General features: G+C 40.5%; 1 protein-coding gene across 1 annotated transcript in view; it reads right to left on the bottom strand.

Annotated features, from left to right (window-relative positions):
• The window catches only part of P3H2 (prolyl 3-hydroxylase 2), a 169,550-nt gene extending 150,592 nt beyond the window's left edge, over positions 1-18,958 (bottom strand). The window contains exon 1 of the mRNA XM_053565401.1: positions 18,270-18,958. Coding sequence (XP_053421376.1) covers positions 18,270-18,737 — 468 coding nt within the window. The 5' untranslated portion in view covers positions 18,738-18,958. The remainder of the gene's footprint in view (positions 1-18,269) is intronic.
• Positions 18,959-19,321: the final 363 nt, after the last annotated feature.

Raw genomic sequence — 19,321 nt, 5'->3', positions numbered from 1 at the left:
TACTTTGAATGTTTAAGACAAAGATTCACACATATCCTTGGTGCTGTGGCTCACAACTGTAATCCTAGCACTTGGGAGGCTGAGGTGGGTGGATTGCCTGAGATCACAGGTTCAAGACAAGTCTGAGCAAGAGCGAGACTCCATTTCTAAAAATAGCCTGGAGTTGTTGTGGGCGCCTATAGTCCCAGCCACTTAGGAGACTGAGGCAAGAGAATAGCTTGACCCCAAGAGTTTGAGGTTGCTGTGAGTTATGACGCCACGGCACTCTACTGAGGGTGACAAAGAGAGACTCTGTCTCAAAAAGAAAAAAAAAGACAAAGATTCACACATAATAATATTCAGTTTAAGTTTACTGATTACGAGAATGTCATATTTAATCTGAGACAACAGGTTAGAAAAAAAGGAATAATTACTTAGGAACATTTACTTTTGCTTTTCCAAATTCTAAATAATTATTTTCCATAAAGAACGTATTAGGTAAGCCTTTGTTACCTATCCTGTTGGGAAAATGAAACAGGATGATCAAATAGTTATTTATTTATAAAGAATTAAATCACAATGTTCCAGTGGAACATTGGATCTATAAACAAATGAAAGGGTAGGCTGGTGGAAACTCAGCAAGAGTGCTGGGACCTTTTCACCTGTCTAAAGCAGACATGGGAAAGAACGCTCTTAACACCTTGACATGAATTACAGAACAATCCAGCTGATCATCTTAGGGTTGATTGAGTGGCAGTGACAAAAATCTTTCATTAGAGAATCAATCACTTCAGAAAGGCTTTCTGTAGCCTTCTATGGTAAAGTATTGGTTTTAAAAAAAGCTTTACTAGAGTCCTGAAATCAAGTCAATTTCAAATTATATCCATCATCATCCTCATTTGAAGATCATTTAGAAAGCAGGCTCTCTCTAGTCAAAGGATTAGAAAAGGTTAGACCTAGGAGAACAAAAGTGTTTATGACAATATCTGCTCTACTCCAGACAAGCAGCAAGGGGAAAAAAAATACCCCAACCCATCTTGATGTCAGCTGCCAACAGGAAGCCTGGCCTTCCCCTACTTCCCTCCTCCCCAGGGGTCGTAACTAGATGGTAAGGAGAGAATTTCATAGAGGAAGGAGCCAGATAAAAGGACTTTTAAATTTTCCTTACAATATTTAATATTTTAATGTCCTTTAAATATTCTTTAGCAATATTTAAGAATACTTAATATTCTTTACATATGAGGCCCTAGGAAGACATTCTACCAATCCACATGTCAAGTGATGAAAATTAAGACAAGCCAAAGGTTTAAGAAATGAACTACAGTAGAGAAGGACACCAAGTTTTCAGATTAGTCTCTGGACAGCACACAAATTAAGCAAATCAGAAGAAGATGGCCAAGTCTCTGTAAATGAAATTGTTTTTTCTTAGTATATCGTGATGTATTTGCTAAAGGAAGTGTCCCCAGTTTTCAATTCCTGAGCATGACTGTTCGGGTCAGTTGTAATAAATTTAAGCTTATACTCCCAGTGGTGTTCCGTAACCACAACTAAACCCACTTCAGATGGTATCTCACAGAGTTATGAGTCAGAAGTCAGAGGATTCACGAAGAACAGGCATGTGAAAGCTATAATCCAGTTATAACCTAACAATAGGGGAAGTGGGAAAGGGGGGCAGTTGAGGGAGGGGGATCGGTGGGATCACACCTGTGGTGCATCTTACAGGGGTATTTGCGAAACTTGGTAAATGTAGAATGTAAATGTTTTGGCACAGTAACTGAGATAACGCCGAAAAGGCTATGTTAACCATTGTGATAAAAATGTGTCAAATGGTCTATGAAGCGAGTGTATGATGCCCCATGATCATATCAATGTATACAGTTATGATTCAATAAAAAAATAAATTAAAAAAAAAAAGAACAGGCATGTGAGTAACGTCAAACTGATTAACATGCCGTCAGTGTGTGTTCCCACACGTGTGTTTTAAGCCTTGCAGTTATTTTTTTCTCTTTTCTTTTCTTTTTTTTTTTTTTTGCATTAAGTAAATTTTTATAAGGAGTGAGCTGGTGACTTTGGCCTGAGGTTACATTAACCAAAATAAGAAAAGAAAACAAGATATAGAGCCACAGGATCTTTCCAGAGAAAGTCTTTGTGGGTCCCATCTGCAAGTTTAAGGCCAATTTTCATTTCACAAAATCCTGGCATTTTATTGACTCTTATTATAGGGAATGTGCTGGTGACTCTGGTGTAAGATTACATTAACCAAAATAAAAAACAAGATAGAGAGTCAGTCCTTTGACTAGAGAGACAATCCCTTGTCTGGAATAGAGCATATATTGTCATAAACATTTTGTTCTGCTATGCCTCTGTTTTCCTGGACTACAGAGACCAGGCTTTCTAAATACAATACATGTCCACATTCAATAAAAAAGTCTTACTGATCCCACCTGCAGACAGGAGACAAATTTTCACTTTACAAAATCCTGGAGTTTATTGATTCTGGATTGAAAAATCATGAAATCTCATCTATTTCAAGATTATTGCTTGAACCTTAAATGGGACCTCTCTGTATGGAATGTTTGAACGTCCTCTCTTCTTCCTGATCTCCCTATTCTATCTCAGAGCAGCTGTTTGTGTTAGGAAGTCTTTCATACTTCAGCCTTGTTCTCCATTACTTCTGTTTAACTAGGTTCTAGTATTCCAACTCTTTGGTGCCACAAAGGTCAATAATAATTATCTCAACTGACGACCTTTCCTAAACCCCTAAGACAAGGCTTTTTGGTGTCTTCTGTCTTTTTTATGTGTTAGTCTACTCATCCTATGTTGTTTCTCACATAACATGGTTTTGAGTATTTTATCTATCTCCTCTGTCCTTCTTGAACATGGCCTACTTTACCCTCTTAATGCACCACCAAATTACATATTTAATACTAAATTAAGGTAAACTAGGGTAACGTCCTTTCAAGTTTTACTTTAAAGCGACTCAGTATCCCAGGGTGAGGACGAGCATCAGATACATTAGAAGAGCTTCTTAGCACTCTGGGTGGCCAAAGCTAGTGGACCACCTGAGCTCAGGAGTTCAACACCAGCTTGAGCAAGAGCAGGACCCCTGTCTCTACCAAAAACAGAGAAATTAGCCAGCCACTGTGGCAGGTACCTGTAATCCCAGCTACTTGAAAAGCTGAGGCAGGAGGATCACTTGAGCCCAGGAGTTTGAGGTGAGCTAGGCTGATGCCACGGCGCTCTAGCCTCGGCAACAGAGTGAGACACTGTCTCAAGAAAAAGAAGTGCTTCTTATCCTATAACCTTTTAAATTACTTTTATTTCCATTGTACTTTATATTCCTTTATATTAGTATCTCATCAATTTTCTGTTTGCACAGGTAGATTGTCGGCTCACTATACAACTGTATAGCATTTCTCAGTCTCAAGATGGCAAATGTAGAAGAGCTCTCAGGAACCATCTGGTCTAATGCGGCCCATGTCCACATGGAAACCCCAAGGGCTAGAGAAAAAGATTGGTGACAAAACTGGAAACACAGACTAAATTGTTGACTCCGAGACTTATAACCCTCCACTTTTTCATCTGAGCTACTATCCCATTTCTCTGACTGTTATACAAAAAGCAGTTTCATTTTTGGTGTCTGTGACGAAGAGATGTTTGTTGATTCTCTAACCCAGGCCATCTCCCAGGGGGGTGGGAAAAAGGCTTAAAGGGATTTAAAATTCCCAAGATGTGTTGGTCTGTGGGAAGAGATTTTATCTATTAATATGAAACAGAGAAGGTTTGGAATGTGTTTGAACAGAGTCCATTTTTTTTTTTTTTTTTTGAAAAATACAAAGAAGAGACCACAATCTCAAGGAAATTATGAAATCAGTAGACAGGAGAATGCCGTGGGGAAGACAGTGAAAGGACTTTTCTTAACATAGCAAACAAACAGTTCCCACTAAGAGGATGATATTTGTGTTAATTTAATAATGAGGAGGCCGGACAGTCTGTGCTGAGATGTGGGGAGTCTGAACCTGAGTCCAGGAGTTCAAACTGAATAGATTAAGCTCTTGTTTTGTGTATTCCTGGTTTTCTGAACTTGCTATATGTGTAATTATTTTCTCCATTTATCATGACATATTTGTCTAAAAATTCCTCTGCCCTTCATCTTCCACGTTTACACCTCTGCCTATAGGCCAGGATACGAAGGAGAATTTTTTTTTTCTTTTTTTTTAACTTCTCACAAGAACTCTGCGAAGAGATGTCATTATCCCCATTTTCCCAACAGGAGACTTTGTTCACATTAGGCAATCTTTCCCAGTGTCATAAGGCTAATTTAAGGTGGGACTTTTTTGAATATATACATCTGTTTGATATCAAACCTGAGCAGTGAGAAATAGATGAGAACTCAGGTTTTGTGACCAGAAAATCTCAATTCAGATTCTGACTCTCTTATTTACCAGCAGTCTCAGACATACTATTGAACATGTTATTTAACCTTTCAACGTCTAAAGGCTATACCAGAATCTATATTTTATGGTGGTTGTGAGAATTTGATGAGAAAATTTATGTAAAGCTTTTAACATAAGAAATGAAATAGTAAATATTTATTATTAATAATTATATTAATTGTTATAGAACATACTGCCTTGAATCTAAGTCCAAGAGTTTGGTTGCAGTAACTTTTTCTTTTTTGAGACAGGGAGAGAGCACAGTGGTGTGACCGTGTACATAGATCACTGTAACCTCAAACTGCTGGGCTCAAGTGAGCCCTGGCTCCATCTCCTGAATAACTGGGATTACAGGTGTGTACCATTACATTTGGCTAATTTTTTTTTATTGTTAAATCATAGCTGTGTACATTAGTGCAATCGAGGAGTACAATGAGCTGGTTTTATATACAATCTGAAATATTCTCATCAAACTGTTCAACGTAGCCTTCATGGCATTTTCTTAGTTATTGTATGTAGGCATTTGTATTCTGCATTTAGTAAGTTTGAAGAGAAACTTCTCTAAAGAAGACAGACACACGATCTACAAATACATGAAAAAAAGCTCATCATCCTTAATCATCAGAGAAATGCAAATCAAAACTACTTTGAGATATCACCCAACCCCAGTAAGAGTAGCCCACATAACAAAATCCCAAAACCAGAGATGTTGGCGTGGATGTGGAGAAAAGGGCACACTTCTACACTGCTGGTAGGAATGCACATTAATACGTTCCTTCTGGAAGGATGTTTGGAGAATACTTAGAGACCTAAAAATAGACCTGCCATTCGATCCTATAATTCCTTTACTAGTATATACCCAAAAGACCAAAAATCACAATATAACAAAGACATCTGTACCAGAATGTTTATTGCAGCCCAATTCATAATTGCTAAGTCATGGAAGAAGCCCAGTGTCCATTGACCCATGAATGGACTAGCAAATTGTGGTACATGTACACCATGGAATATTATGCAGCCTTAAAGAAAGATGGAGACTTTACCTCTTTCATGTTTACATGGATGGAGCTGGAACATATTGTTCTTAGCAAAGTATCTCAGGAATGGAAGAAAAAGTATCCAGTGTACTCAGCTCTACTATGAAGCTAAATTATAGCTTTCACATGAAGGCTATAACCCAACTATAGCACAAGACTATGGGGAAAGGGCCAAGGAAGGGGAAGGGAGGGGGGAGCTTTGAGTGGAAGTAGGGTGATGGGTAGGGCCACATCTACGGCGCATCTTAGAACAGGTACAGGGGAAACTTGCTAATTTTTTTTTTTTTTAAGAGATAGGGTCTCACAATGTTGTCCAGGCTGGTCTCAGACTCCTGGCCTCAAACAATTCTCCCACCTCAGCCTCCCAAAATGCTAAGATTACAAGTGTAAGCCACAGAGCCCAGTCTCAGGTTTCCCTATAAATCAGTTTTGCAAAAAAATAAAATGTATCAAGAAGATAATATTACATAGTTTTCAAAGTTTGAATAGTATTTTCCCTTGATGAGTATTTATTTTTATCTGATTCTTCACAAACACACACAAAACATTTTTCTTCATTGGTTTAATGACTTTCTTGATATGTTTTTATCTTTTGAGGTAAAAATAATTCAATAAGTTGTTTTGACAAAGTAAGAAAGTCATCTGGCCCATATTTCAGCTGTGTGAAGTAATGGAAGATTCTCTTCTGAGTGCTCTTTCATAACCTTATCATGTCATGATTTAGTCTACGGAACAAGGATTTTAATTCTTCCTTCTTCTTACCCCTCATTCTATGTTTGCTTGTCCCTCATAAATGACTTTCACAAACATTTCCTTATTTTATCTTTTCATCAATGCTATGAGTTAGGAAATCTTTAATTTTTTGATAAAAATTTAATAATTTAAATTTAATAATTTTTTAAATTTTTAATTATTATGGATACCTTTTCACAGAGGTAGAAACTGAGGTGGCAAGAAGATGAGCAATTTGGAAAATTGTACAAGGGAAGGCTGAGTTGAACCTAGGATTTCAAAGAAACCTGAAATGCCAAAATGACACTTTCTTTAAAAAACTTAAAAATTCACTGAAAGATATAATTCACTTGAATTTAGCTTTGAAGTAGTATGTTTCATAATTACTAGTGGAATTATCTAAAAGGCATCATCTCATATGTTACCATATGCTGATTTTTTCAAGGCTCACATTAGTAAAAATTCTTTTAAAAATGTGATCAAATTTAAATTTAATTTATTCTTTAAATCGACTGTATTCTTTTTTTTGGAGACAGAGTCTTACTTTGTCACCCTTGGTAGAGTACTGTGGTGTCACAGCTCACAGAAAGTTCAAACTCATGGGCTCAAAGCTATTCCCTTGCCTCAGCCTCCTGAGTGGCTGGGTCTACAGGCACCCGCCGCAAATAGCCAGGGTCCTGCTCTTGCTCAGGCTGGTCTCGAACTCATGAGCTCAAGCAATGTACTCTCCTAGGCCTCCCAGAGTGCTTAGCATTACAGGCGTGAGCCACCATGCCCAGCTCTGTACTCTTAAAGGAATTCTTCAAATTTTTCATTATCTCTGTTTTCAATAGTTTTTCAAATTCCTTTTTCTTAACTAAATCTTACAAAACCAGAATTTTTAAAAAGGCATGCCTCATGCACCATAAATCTTGAGTTTAATTCTTTTCCACATTTAATTTCATTACCTTGCTACAAATACCTGCTGAACCACCACCACATTATCACATAGGAACACCCCCATTTCTTACCTGAAGAAATAATGTTCTAGTTATATACACATTCGTTTCCCTCAGTGAACTGTGAATATTCATCTTCATAACTCTAGTGCTGACAGGAGACTGTTGTACCTAAAAGGCCTAATAAATTCTTTAATTGCTGATTGGGCGAACACTATAACTTCATGCACTCTAATCAGTAACATATTTTAAACTGGGGAATCTCTCTCTGTGTTTTTTTAATTTGTTCTATTTTTTAGAAGGAAATCTTATTATTTGGCAAATACACAGTGCTGTGCATGTGGAATCTCGTGCCAGAAGGATTTTTTCCTTCTCTCACTGAAGAAGCCCTGTTGCCTCTACTGTCATGAGCTTTACCAAGGCAGACGTGTCTCAACAAAGTATGGGCCTATGGAAATAGAGGAAGAAAGCCCAGTATGGTTTTAAATTATTGGTTTTATTACAAAGACGTGGATATCAGAGTATGCAACATTTCAGTTGTGTTTTGTGCTTGGACTTCAGTTTGCTTGCTCTTGCCTTTCTGACTGCATTTTTATTATTTCTCTATCCTTTTCCCTCTATTTCTGTATTACCCTTTGACTTTCACTCTTCGTGTGTCATTTCTTCTTTCCTCTGCCCTCCTCTTTTCCCCATTCCCAGACTTCTATAAGTTGGCATTTTTTGTTTGAGTCAAGCTGCTTCCTAAGAACATATGTGATAAAGAACTAACCCAGAGTAAACTTAATTGCTACAGTGGATTATTTTTGAATGACTAGGTTTGGATACCTTATAAGATGAATGGAGAAACATAGTGATTCTGGAGTTTGGAATTCACAAGTAAGTGGTGCTTGTATTGCCAAAGCAACCTGCTTTCTCCTATTAGTACAACAAGCAGAGAAAAGTCTTGTCCTCTATTTCTATAAGCCGAAACTACCGTAGCCATAGAGGGGCAACTATGAGATAGGAGGCCAGTGCTTTGCAACCTGGATTTCTTCTCATGAAGTTGTCTAGTTGTTATGAAACTTTTTCATGATTCATCAGTTGGCAGGCTGCCATCTATTATACATTGTCAAAAACTTGAATTGTACTTGTCCATCCTTATATCCAATCATCTTAAATGTGGCCAGATATTTAAATTAGTGCTCCTCAATTCTGAGGAGTTTTTGATTTCCAAGTGACATTTTGAAATGTATGGAAATTTCGGGGGGGGGAGGTCATCACAGCTTGGAGGAGGGGAAAGGAGTGTTGCTACTGAAAGAATCTAGCAGGCAAAGGCCAGGGATATTGCTAACCATTTTAAAATGCAAAGGAGAGCCCCCTCAACAGAAGAAGTATTCATCTCTAAATATCAATAACAGAGGTTGAGAAACCCTGGCTTAATTGTCTACTGTCCTGAAAACCTGCAGATTCCACTGTTTAATTGAGCCTTTGGTGATCCAATAGAAATACTGATTAACTGTGAACGGCTCTGTCCCTCGTGGCGTTTATATATGCCATGTGTTAGAATCAAATGCTGATTATTAATTCTGGATTCAATCTAAAAAATATTAATATGAAACAGCACTTGCTTCAGTGGAGAAATAATTGGTATGGCCCTCTGGATTAGTCTTCAGTACTCTAATTTGAGATCATTTTTAAAAATAGCCAAATCTGGTTTTAAGGTAATTCTCTCTGTCTGGATCTTTAATTGAATGTTATTTCTCCATGCAAACCTACTGATCTTAGTAGATTTTGAGTTAAAAATTTAGCATTCAAGCAAGTAGAATAAATCAAAATGGGCTCAATTAACTTTTCTATGTTTCAGGGTGTGTTAATAAGTTTTTTTTCCTTTGGCAGTCATCTATTTTACTACACCTTGTTTTTTCTTTTATCCATTCCTTTCCAGTACAATTACAATGCAATCTGCAGCAGTGTTCTGTTACTTGCAAAAACTGAATCCAATATTTGCAGATAATGAATTCCAGCAGCATCATTCTGATAAGCTCTGTACTTCTGGAAATTCTGACATCTTGGAACTCCCTCTTTTTGGCTCTTATGCCTTCATTTCTCTTCCAAAGAAGATTCTTTGCCTCATTCATTTTCATTAGGCTTAGTGGGGAAAAGCAATGACCTCCCGATTCTGAGTTTTTCCCATAAGGAGGCAAAATAGTAGCATAAGGAATAATATTGCAAAGGAAATGATGGTTTGTTTTTTTTTTCTTTGCAGTTTTTGGCTGGGGATGGGTTTGAACCCACCACCTCCAGCATATGGGGCCAGCGCCCTACTCCTTTGAGCCACAGGTGCTGCCCCAGGAAATGATGGTTTTTATTTTCAGGATCTCTTTTCATTTAGCAAATAATGTAAGTAGCATGCTATGAGCTTATTTTAATCTTGTTAGGTTTGTGTTTTCAGTGTTCGTCCTACAAATGGTCTTAATTTCTGGATCTTCCATTAAATTGACGTAACATTCAGGAACTTACTTCTCTTTGGGGCTTTATTTTCCATCTTTAAAATGGGATGCCTGGAATGCTAGTGTTCCATGAATATAGTGGGACAGCTGCAGGGAAGGAAGGGAGGAGGAACGCCTAATTTTATTCAATCAGAGGAGCTCTATTTTAATAGATTTTACGTAGAGGCTCCACTGTAGCTTTCCTCTCTATATCCAAGACTCCTGCATGGAAACTAGCATCAGCCTTTCTAGAATAGACCCATTCTAAGCATTTCTTCTTTCATGAAACCAATTACTGATTCTTGCTAGTTGGATGTTACTCTTCGTTTCTTATCAATTTTCCTAGAGAGGGAGAATTTTGTAAAAAATCCCAATTCATCTAATTTGACTATTTACTTGATGCATGAATTCTTAGCAACCAATATCCTTGACAACCTCAGTCTCAGAGTCACAGAGGTAGAGAAACCTAAATAATTAAGCTGATCTGGCCACTTAAATTCACAGAAAGTCGTGAAAAAAACCTCAGAGAAAGAAAAAGGAATTTGCTGAAATAACCCTAGAGTTAGGTTACTTCCCTTATTTTAGCGGAATAGCTGGGAGTGCACTAAAAATAGTCCTCTAATTTTTATTGTGGTTGAAACTTTCCCTTGCAAGCCTTATCAATAATCAGGAGCCATCTTAAATCCTCCCTATTAGACATGAGCTCATGGAGGGTAGGAACCCTATTCTAGTGTGGTCAACAGCAATGTCACAGAAGAGACAGGAAGGCTGGATTCTTGAATTCTAGTCCTGGATTTTCCACTGAATTGCATTAAACATGGGCAACTCAATTCTCTTTGGGGACTTATTCTCTCATTTGTCAAATGGGATGGTTGACGTATTGATGTGCCATAAATGTGCTGGGGGCATTTGCAGAAAGATAGGGAGTTGAGGTAGAACATCTTTCCCCAATACTTACTCAAGTCTCACACAATACACGTGGGAGTAAGGGACATAAAAAGAGTCTCAGAAAAAGTAGATGCCCACAGTGAGTAAACTGAAACAAACCAATAAGTACATATGTGCATAGAAAGAGTATATAACTCAGTGGGAATCAAATGGAGCGGGTGGGAAGGGGATGAGTGAAAAACTACCTAACAGGTATAATGAACACGATCTGGGTAATGGGCACACTTATAACTCTGACTCACGCATTACAAAAGTGATGTATGTTACTCAAAACATTTGTAGCCCCATAGTACTTTGAAATAAATGTATTTTAAGAAGTAGATGCCTATGACTGCTTATCAGATTAAATAAAGGGTCTATGACATTTATTTTATTAGAATAAGAAATAGGACCTCATGTCTACTACTATCTTCTTTCCTCTTCCTCCAAATTTCCCCTTAACTCTCTCTTTTTCAGATGTACTTTTACTGTGTAGACCATCAATAGGACAATACTGGAATGGGAGGCAAGGGAAAAGCGTGAAATAAGAAAACTACCTAGCATAAGAAAGCAAGCGTGGTCAAGTGAGACCAGCTTCTTCTTCCAACCATAGTTTGCAGTCCTCTTAAGTACGAAAATCAGAAAATCAGACACAAAATACTAGGCATACTGCTCAAAAGGCTGACTCCAAATTATGTTTTTTTTAAGATGCATCTGGGCTATTTGGCAAATTATGGCCAGGTCTGGTGGAAATTCCATAGCTAGGAAGTGAGACAGCAGGAAAGGAGGGATGAACAAAAAAGTCAGGGAAGGAATTATAGAAGAAAGCTGAATGGAAAAAAAAAGACAGGAGAAATTATTTTTCCTAATGAGAAATGCAAAATTTTCCACCAGACAACTGTGACTCTTGGCCGAGTGGCTTCTGTATCATGTGACTAAAAGTACAGCGTGGATGGACTGTCCAGGAAGATGTGCCCTGTGTCTGCTGTGTCTCTGAGGCCATGGGTCTGTGACAGGTTCAAGTGCGCCACTGATTCCCCAGACCAGCCTGAGGAGACAACCATGGCCGTTACATGCGTCTAGCAAGAGCACAGGACTACGAATTAGAATACCTGCATTCTGGGTCAAGCTGTACCTGCAGGCCTTCCCTGATTTGTTGTGGAATCTCTGAGGCCAGTGTAATCATTTGTTAGGTGAGAGGGATAGATGCAGTTCACAATCTTTCAGGGTCCTTCCAGCTGCAACATTTGTATAAGGTCAATAATTACTACCTTCCACCATTGCTAGGTCACGTTTCTTGAACAAAAGAGTTATCCCTCACTCTCTCATTTCTGTCACTGCCCAAAAGCAATAATTTTACTTAAAGATGTTCTCTTGGAGTCTTTTCCAGCTCTGAGATCTGTGATTCGAAGAAAATCATAGTTTACTCAATTCCTTAGCAATACAAAAGAACCATTATTATATCAAATTCAGTGAGTTTTCATTTTTGGTGAACTTACCCACCTTTCAGAACTTATCATGTGGTGCCCACTAATGTTTGCGTATTACCAAACATTTCCAAAAGAATTCCACATAACTACCTCTTTGGAGTTTATCAAGGAGCAAATGATATTAGTGACAGAATCCACTTGATTCTCAGAGATGGGATCTATAAAGAAAGAGAGCCAAGCAGATGATTACTTTCCTTTATTAAAATCTATAAAGGAATCTCTGATTCACCAGGATGCGACAGAAGAAAACTTGGAAGCATTGCTGCCCTATTCTAATTGCATTTTAAGCCTGTGTGGCACTTGTTATTTACAAGGGCAATGGATGACTGATAAGAACCTGACCAGGCCTTCAAATGAACAACCCTCTATGAGAACCAATTATGATCCTAACCCATTACACACAGGACCTCAAAACTGTCCCAGGGGTCCTCAAACTTTTTAAACAGGGGGCCAGTTCACTGTCCCTCAGACCCTTAGAGGGCCAGACTATAGTTTAAAAAAAAAAAAAAAAAACTATGAACAAATTCCTATGCACACTGCACATATCTTATTTTGAAGTAAAAAAACAAAACAGGAACAAATGCAATCACACCGCCTCATGTGGCCCGCGGGCCGCAGTTTGAGGACCCCTGGTAGACAAAGAATCTCCCAGATTTCCTTCTTAGGGAGTGTGGCATAAACAGGTAACTACAGCATTTTGAAGATTTAAGCACAAAAATGGGTTCAGTTATGAATAAGAGAAAAAGAAAGCCTCATCTTCAGAAGAAATAACCACTAGAACAATTTCAGAATCACCATTGCAAAAAGAAATCAACCTCATATTGAAACAATTTGGGGACGAAATACATATATCCTACAAATAAGTAAAAAGATTTAAATATTAGATCGAGGAAAGGTTTTATGTTCTGAACAAACAAGATCTATATGATGCCATTGTCTAGGTTTTCAATTTCTTTTTTAAGGCATTACGTTCTCTTTCTAGAAAGAGAGAGTAATTTTAAAACAGAGGAAGATTGAGGCAATTCCTTTAGCTTACTTTTGACCTTTCTAAAAACAACTGATAAAATAAATAGTCGTCAAGATAAAGAAAATTTTGAGCAGTGACTCTAGGAGGGAAGCAGAATTGCTTAATTTATTTGCATTTCCTTTTTTTTTTTCCTTCCCTTTAATCCTGAGAAGAAAAACAAAGGTCAAATGGAACAAAGTACTAACGCAGAAACAAAACATGCAGGGATGAGTAAAAGTAAGTAAATGAACAGCTCTAGAGCTTTTTTTGTTTTATTTTTTCTTAAATGGCTGGAGAAATTGGGAGAAAATAAAACTGATACTGTGGAACCATTTCTGATTATAAAGGACACAGGTAAGAAACTCTCTCTCTTACCTTTGTTTAAATTTCACAAATATACATAAAACAGGTACAGTGTGTCAAGGATTTGGGAAATTACAGTTTTAAGTAGTAAGAATTAGGTTAGAGGGAAAAAGGTAGAGGGGTTGGGGGTGGCAGTTTAGAACATTCTCCAGAACTTGCAAGTAAAAATTAGGGAGAAGCTTTCCCAACTGACCAGCCAAGAAACCAAACAACTAATGTGAAACCCCCCTGGCTACCACCCAAAGATCTTTCTCGCCAATATTTCACATACATCGAACTAAGTATATACTAAGCATCACCTGCTACCAGCCCTTGTTTTAGCTATTTGGAGGAAATATGCTGGCAATGCCTCATATTCCTTTGACCTGCTGAGCCGAAATCTCTAATTTTGAATCATATTTTAATGTTCTAGATAATTCATAATAACCATGCATCTAATCCTCTAGATATGAGAACCCTTGCTTTAGGGGATGCAAAAATACCTAAGGCAGTTCTTATTAATATTTTGAAGAGCTCACATAAGTGATACTAAATATACCTACTTTCCCAAAACAAGGTCAGAAATGAAAAATGACAGGAGAGGAAGAAATTCCTTGCTGTGAGCATTGACAAAAAGGAAAAATGATGGACTGCTGGGAGTTTTAGAGGGCGTGAAGGAGGACCTCATAGAAATAGATATATTCATATTTGTGTAGGATAGTTATGATTGGAATACACAGAGAAGGAAGAGGAAAATTAGTAGTAGTTTTTATAATTACTACTAATAAAAAGTAATATGCAGCCCTAAGAAAAGATGGAGACTTTACAACTTTTGTGTTTATCTGGATGGAGTTGAAACACATTCTTCTTAGTAAAGTATCTCAACGATGGAAAAAGATGTACTCAATACTTACATGAAACCAATATATAAACATCTACACACCCACATGAAAGATAAAACACAAATATAGTCTAGCAAGGGGGAGGGATGGGGGGACCTATCCCTATCCCTTGAAGAAGGGAGGTTGATTGGGGGGACCTCTCTTAATATGCACAATGTGAGGGTATTCAGCACCACCCCTGGGTGAAGGGCTCAACTATAACTTGAAGTTTACCTTAGAACTAAAAGCAATGTAACCAAAACATTTGTATCCTCATACTAATGTGAAATAAAAAAAAAAAAATACACCTCCAGTATTTACGGAGAATCAGGCCCTATTACGGGCACTTTACATCATTCATTCATCTTTTAAACTTAACCTAACTCAAGCAGGTGAGTATTAATATTTTCCCATTTTGCAGATGAGGGCACAAAAGCTCAAAACGCTTAAGTAATTTGCTCACAGTCACACAACTAGAGAAGGGGAAAGTTAAAATTTAACCACAGACCTATCTTATTCCAAAGTGTCCATGCCTCCCAAGAAAGAATAAACAAGGCCAAGAGATGAGAAAGTGTCACACCTAAGACAAAGCATTCACTGTTCCCTTTGGCGGGAGGGTGACAGAGTTGGGGGAAACTGCACCAGGAACGTTAAGGGGCAGCCAGGCTGTGGAAGCTGCATTAAACTATGGACTTTGTATGGTAGCAAGGGGAAACCGTGAAGATTTTTGAGCAGAGAACGTTATGATTAAAGATATATCTTAGATTTTAGGTTATGAATGAGTTACGTCTTACAATCTTAAATGATAAAAATAAAAAGTTTAAAGAGTCTCATTCTGCCTTTAAGCAAGAAAGTCTGGCTAGGAGCCAAGGAGAACCACTGCCTCGTAGCTGTCCAGACAAACTCCCAACATGCCAGGCCTTGAGGGAGATTCTACAAAGCAGGCTTTAAGATAATGTAGTAAGTGTCTATTTGCCTACCCATCTCTGGAGCTGTCCAAACCTGGCATAAGGATAGCCCTGGGGAATATAGCATTCTCTGGGACCAGAGGTGACCCCATGGGTCAGGAGGCACAGCACAAACATGGGAATCAATTATTGCAGAGGCTACACTTACAACTTTCAGTCCTATGCTCATTTAACCAAGTCATGTTAGTATGCTGCAAACCTCTTTACTTTTCTGGACCTACCTTTTCTCTCCGTGAAACAAACTGAACTCAATGGTCTCTCTTTCAAACAAATTGAAATCAACAGATTTCATAAGTCACAATTGTTCTTTCCCTTCAACACAACAGCATAAAGGATCTGCTTCCCGGAGCAGTGGCTCACTAACCAGGGTTTTGGGCAGAAGCAACATCTCCTGAGAGCTTCTGTAGTTTGTAAATGTCCTGGCTGAGAATAACTACTTCCCTAGCTCTGTGAAGGCTTCCAGTCCTCAATGAATTTGATCTGCCCAAGCAGTATTCTTTTAAATGCAAACTGTATCACTGATGGCAAAAGAAATTCAACAGTGCAGGATTCCATGAGCATATCCAGGCACATGCAAGGAGCTTCTCATCTTGTTATCGGGGAAGGAGCATCCCAGAATCCAGATCTCTCAGTCAGGATAGCTCTGTTGTAGTGTCAAAAGATGGTGTGTGTGCATGTGTGTATGTGTGCGTTTATAAGTGAAATTCCTAGGATACCAAACAAACGCTAAAACTGTGGAGTTCCTAGGGGATGGAGCGCAAGCACAAGGGAGGGAAGAACCATGATGTGTCTTTTAGATGGTCTCAAACTCCAACCATCAAAAGTTCATTTCCAAAAGTTGGAGGTTACTGTGAGCTATGACACCACGGCACTCTACCAAGAACGATAAAGAGCAACCATGTCTCAAAAAAAAACAAAAAAACAGGAAATCCTTAGTCAGCATTGTGGTGGGCACCTGTAGTCCCAGCTACTCAGGAGGCTGAGGCAAGAGAATCATTTAAGCCCAAGAGTTTGAGGTTGCTGTGAGCTGCGATGCCACAACACTCTACCGAGGGAGACACAGTGAGAATCTGTCTCAAAAAAAGAAAAGGTAAAAATATTTGCTCCTTAAGAGAATATCAATTACGTAGATACAAAAACCTTTGCCTGTCATAGTGGAAGTGAGGTAGGGAAAGGATAAAAGCCTTGTTCTTCTCTCAAAAACACTGCTGGTAGAACAGAATTAATACTTGAAGCCACATAGTTTTGAAAGAACTTTTTTTGTTGTTGTTCAGTGGTAAAATAGGACTTTTATTAGAAGTTAAACAAGAATACAGAAGAAATAAAAAGCACCAGAGCTTCTGGAAGGGGGAAAGAACTGAAGAACTCGAAAGAACTTCTTAAACTTCATTAGTCTCTCAGAAAACACCAGTTCACCAACAAGGTGTGACTCGTCCCTGTGATCAATTTACTGCAAAAATGTGAGCTGTATTAAAACTATGGCTTTACCTTCTTTAACCTACAACTACGGGACAGGAGCATGATGGATGAAACATTAACAGTGAAGCAAATATAATTATAGAACCAAAGAAACCCACATCACTGAAAGTTATCTCATGGTTATTTATTTTAACAGGACTGAACATGAACATGCCTTCCTTTTCCAGACCTGAAAAAGGAAAATCTGTCCAAGATATGTGACAGAACTATCAGTACAGCTGACACTCTTGGGAGAGCCATCTACAGGGACCTACTACAGAGACCACCCATGTTCTACCCTGGGAACCAGCTTAGGATAGCCTCAGTGTCACGTACTTAAGGTCCCCTCTCTGCCCAGTATTGACCGATTTCTGTAAAACCACCCCAAACTGTGCCACTCAATTAAAAGAAATCAAAGTATATTATTTAATGCCTGCCTTAGCAAATCCATTAGGAGACCCATGCTATTAGAAGCGCTGGAAAGGATTCAGGCTTTCTGTCCATTTCTTGCCCAAGGCACTTGTCTTGTGAGCTCCAGCACTCCAGCCAGAGTACACTGAGAGTTGAGAATTAGTCTCAGCTGGGACTTCATGAACTTTATCAATAGCTGTGGATCTGAGATAACCCAGTCACTTGTGAAGGCAGAGACTTTGCAGGATGTGCTATAAAGGCATTAGGCTATCAAACCACGGTGGGTGTTTTATTTTCATTTTCTCAGATTTGCAGCCTGCCCAGGTTGTCACAACTAATCAACCCCTGGAGTTGCTATTTCTCCAACACCTGTAGAAGAAATATTGATATGTTGACACTAAAACAGAACTTGAGGGGGGAGGGACAGTGTGAATTTACAGCAACATTGGGAGAGTGGGTGTGGTGGTTGAGGAACTCAAATCTAAGTTCTCTCCGGAGAAGCATCCAGATAGATCTTCAAAATTATGGATGTAGGAAATATTCTAATATATACTGTAGTATACATCCTGACAATAACTTCAGACAGGTTGACTACACAAAATTCAGGAGAGCACCAGGCATCTGATGTCCATTAACCCAATCCAGTGCTTAATACCAGAAGTTGGAAGACCTCTGTTAAGGAGAGAACGTCAGCATTTGGGGTGAATACCTGTAGTAAGATTACCCCCCATAACTTGACTCCCAAACGTATCTTCTCTTTAACCTTTACTTTTTTATAGGTGAAGGGAAGAAAATAGGGAAACAAATTGGTTTCGGAACCGATCTACTGTTTCGAGAATGCTTTCTGTTAAACTTCAGAGAGGTGTAGACTAGCAGGTAGGAGAGCGAGCGAGAGAGAGAGAGAGAGAGAGAGAGAGAGAGAGAGAGAGAGAGAGAGAGAGAGAGAGAGAGAGAGAGAGAATATATCAATTTTTGGTTACAGAAAGACACAGAAGGACTTGTTCAAGTTCATCAATTTTTGGTTACAGAGCCAGCCACCAGACATGGAGATTCACAAACAGGAGGCACAACTGTTTAAGTCCCCATCTGAAAGACTGAAGGACAGAGCCAGGGACCGGTGACAGGAGCCTTGGGGAGGGCTCTCAAGAGCACCTGCGCCGGGGGCGTCCGCGCGCGGGGGCGCGGCAGCAGCTTACCTTGATGTAGGCCCGCTGCAGGTAGTTGTAGGGCACCCTGCGCTGGAAGTCGCTGCGCACGTCCTCGCTGACGCGGTGGCGGGACGCTGGGCCCCCGAGGCGCTGGGTCTCACAGCTGCGGTAACAGCGCGCCCGCTCCAACAGGGCGCGGAAAAAGGGCAGCTCGGCCGCGGGGCCGGCGCCGGGGGGCGCGAGCGGCCGGCGCGCGGCACAGTGGCGGGCGCAGCGCGTGCGGACGTCCCGCAGCCGCCGGTGGCTGCGCAGCGCCGCTTCCAGGTCTCGCGCCGCTCGCTCGTAGTCCCCGCCGTAGTAGGCGGCCACGCCGCTGGCGTAGAGCAGGTCGAAGGGCTGCAGAGGCCCGGGCTCGGCGGGCTCCGGCTCCCGGCGCGGAGGGTCCGGGGGGCCGCCCCACAGCGGCGGCGGCGGCAGCAGCAGCAGCAGCAGCGGCGCCCAGATGCGCTCCCGCATCCTCCGCCGCGGAGAGGCGCGGGCCGGCCCCGCTCCGGGAGGGCTCCGCGGCGCCGCGCGTCCAGGCGCCCCCTCCCACCTTCACGCCCGCACTACCGCCGACCCCGCCGCGAGCGGCCGCCCCGTGAGCCCCAGGTGACCGCGGGCTGTCCGCGGGCTGAGAGGCGGAGGCCCTGCCTGGCCGGCGACTCTTAAAGGGACGCCCACAGCTCAAACACTCCTCCTGCTGCCCGACCGCACCAGCCGCTCTCTCAGGCGCCCTGCTGTAGCCTTCGGGCTCCCGGGGCCACACACTGACGTGCCAGCCAGCAAGGAGCTCCGCTTGAGGCCACCTCGGGCGAGGGGCTTTGCCTATGGGTTGTCTTTCAGGTTGCAGAAGTGAATGTCATTACTATCTGGGGGGTGGGTGGGGGGTGTGTGTGTGAAGAAAATCCAGCTCAGTGAGGGCCTTAATCATTTTCTGGAATCTAGACATGATCTCGCCGGCCTGGCGTCTCACACTTGTAATCCTAGCCCTCTGGGAGGCCAAGGTGGGTGTATCTCTTGAGCTCAAGAGTTCAAGACCAGCCTGAGCAAGAGTGAGA

The sequence above is a fragment of the Nycticebus coucang genome, chromosome 16, assembly GCF_027406575.1.
Source record: "Nycticebus coucang isolate mNycCou1 chromosome 16, mNycCou1.pri, whole genome shotgun sequence".
Classification (NCBI taxonomy): Eukaryota; Metazoa; Chordata; class Mammalia; order Primates; family Lorisidae; genus Nycticebus; species Nycticebus coucang.
The sequence above is the reverse complement of the archived record's forward strand: the minus strand, read 5'-3'. Positions and strand labels throughout refer to the sequence as shown.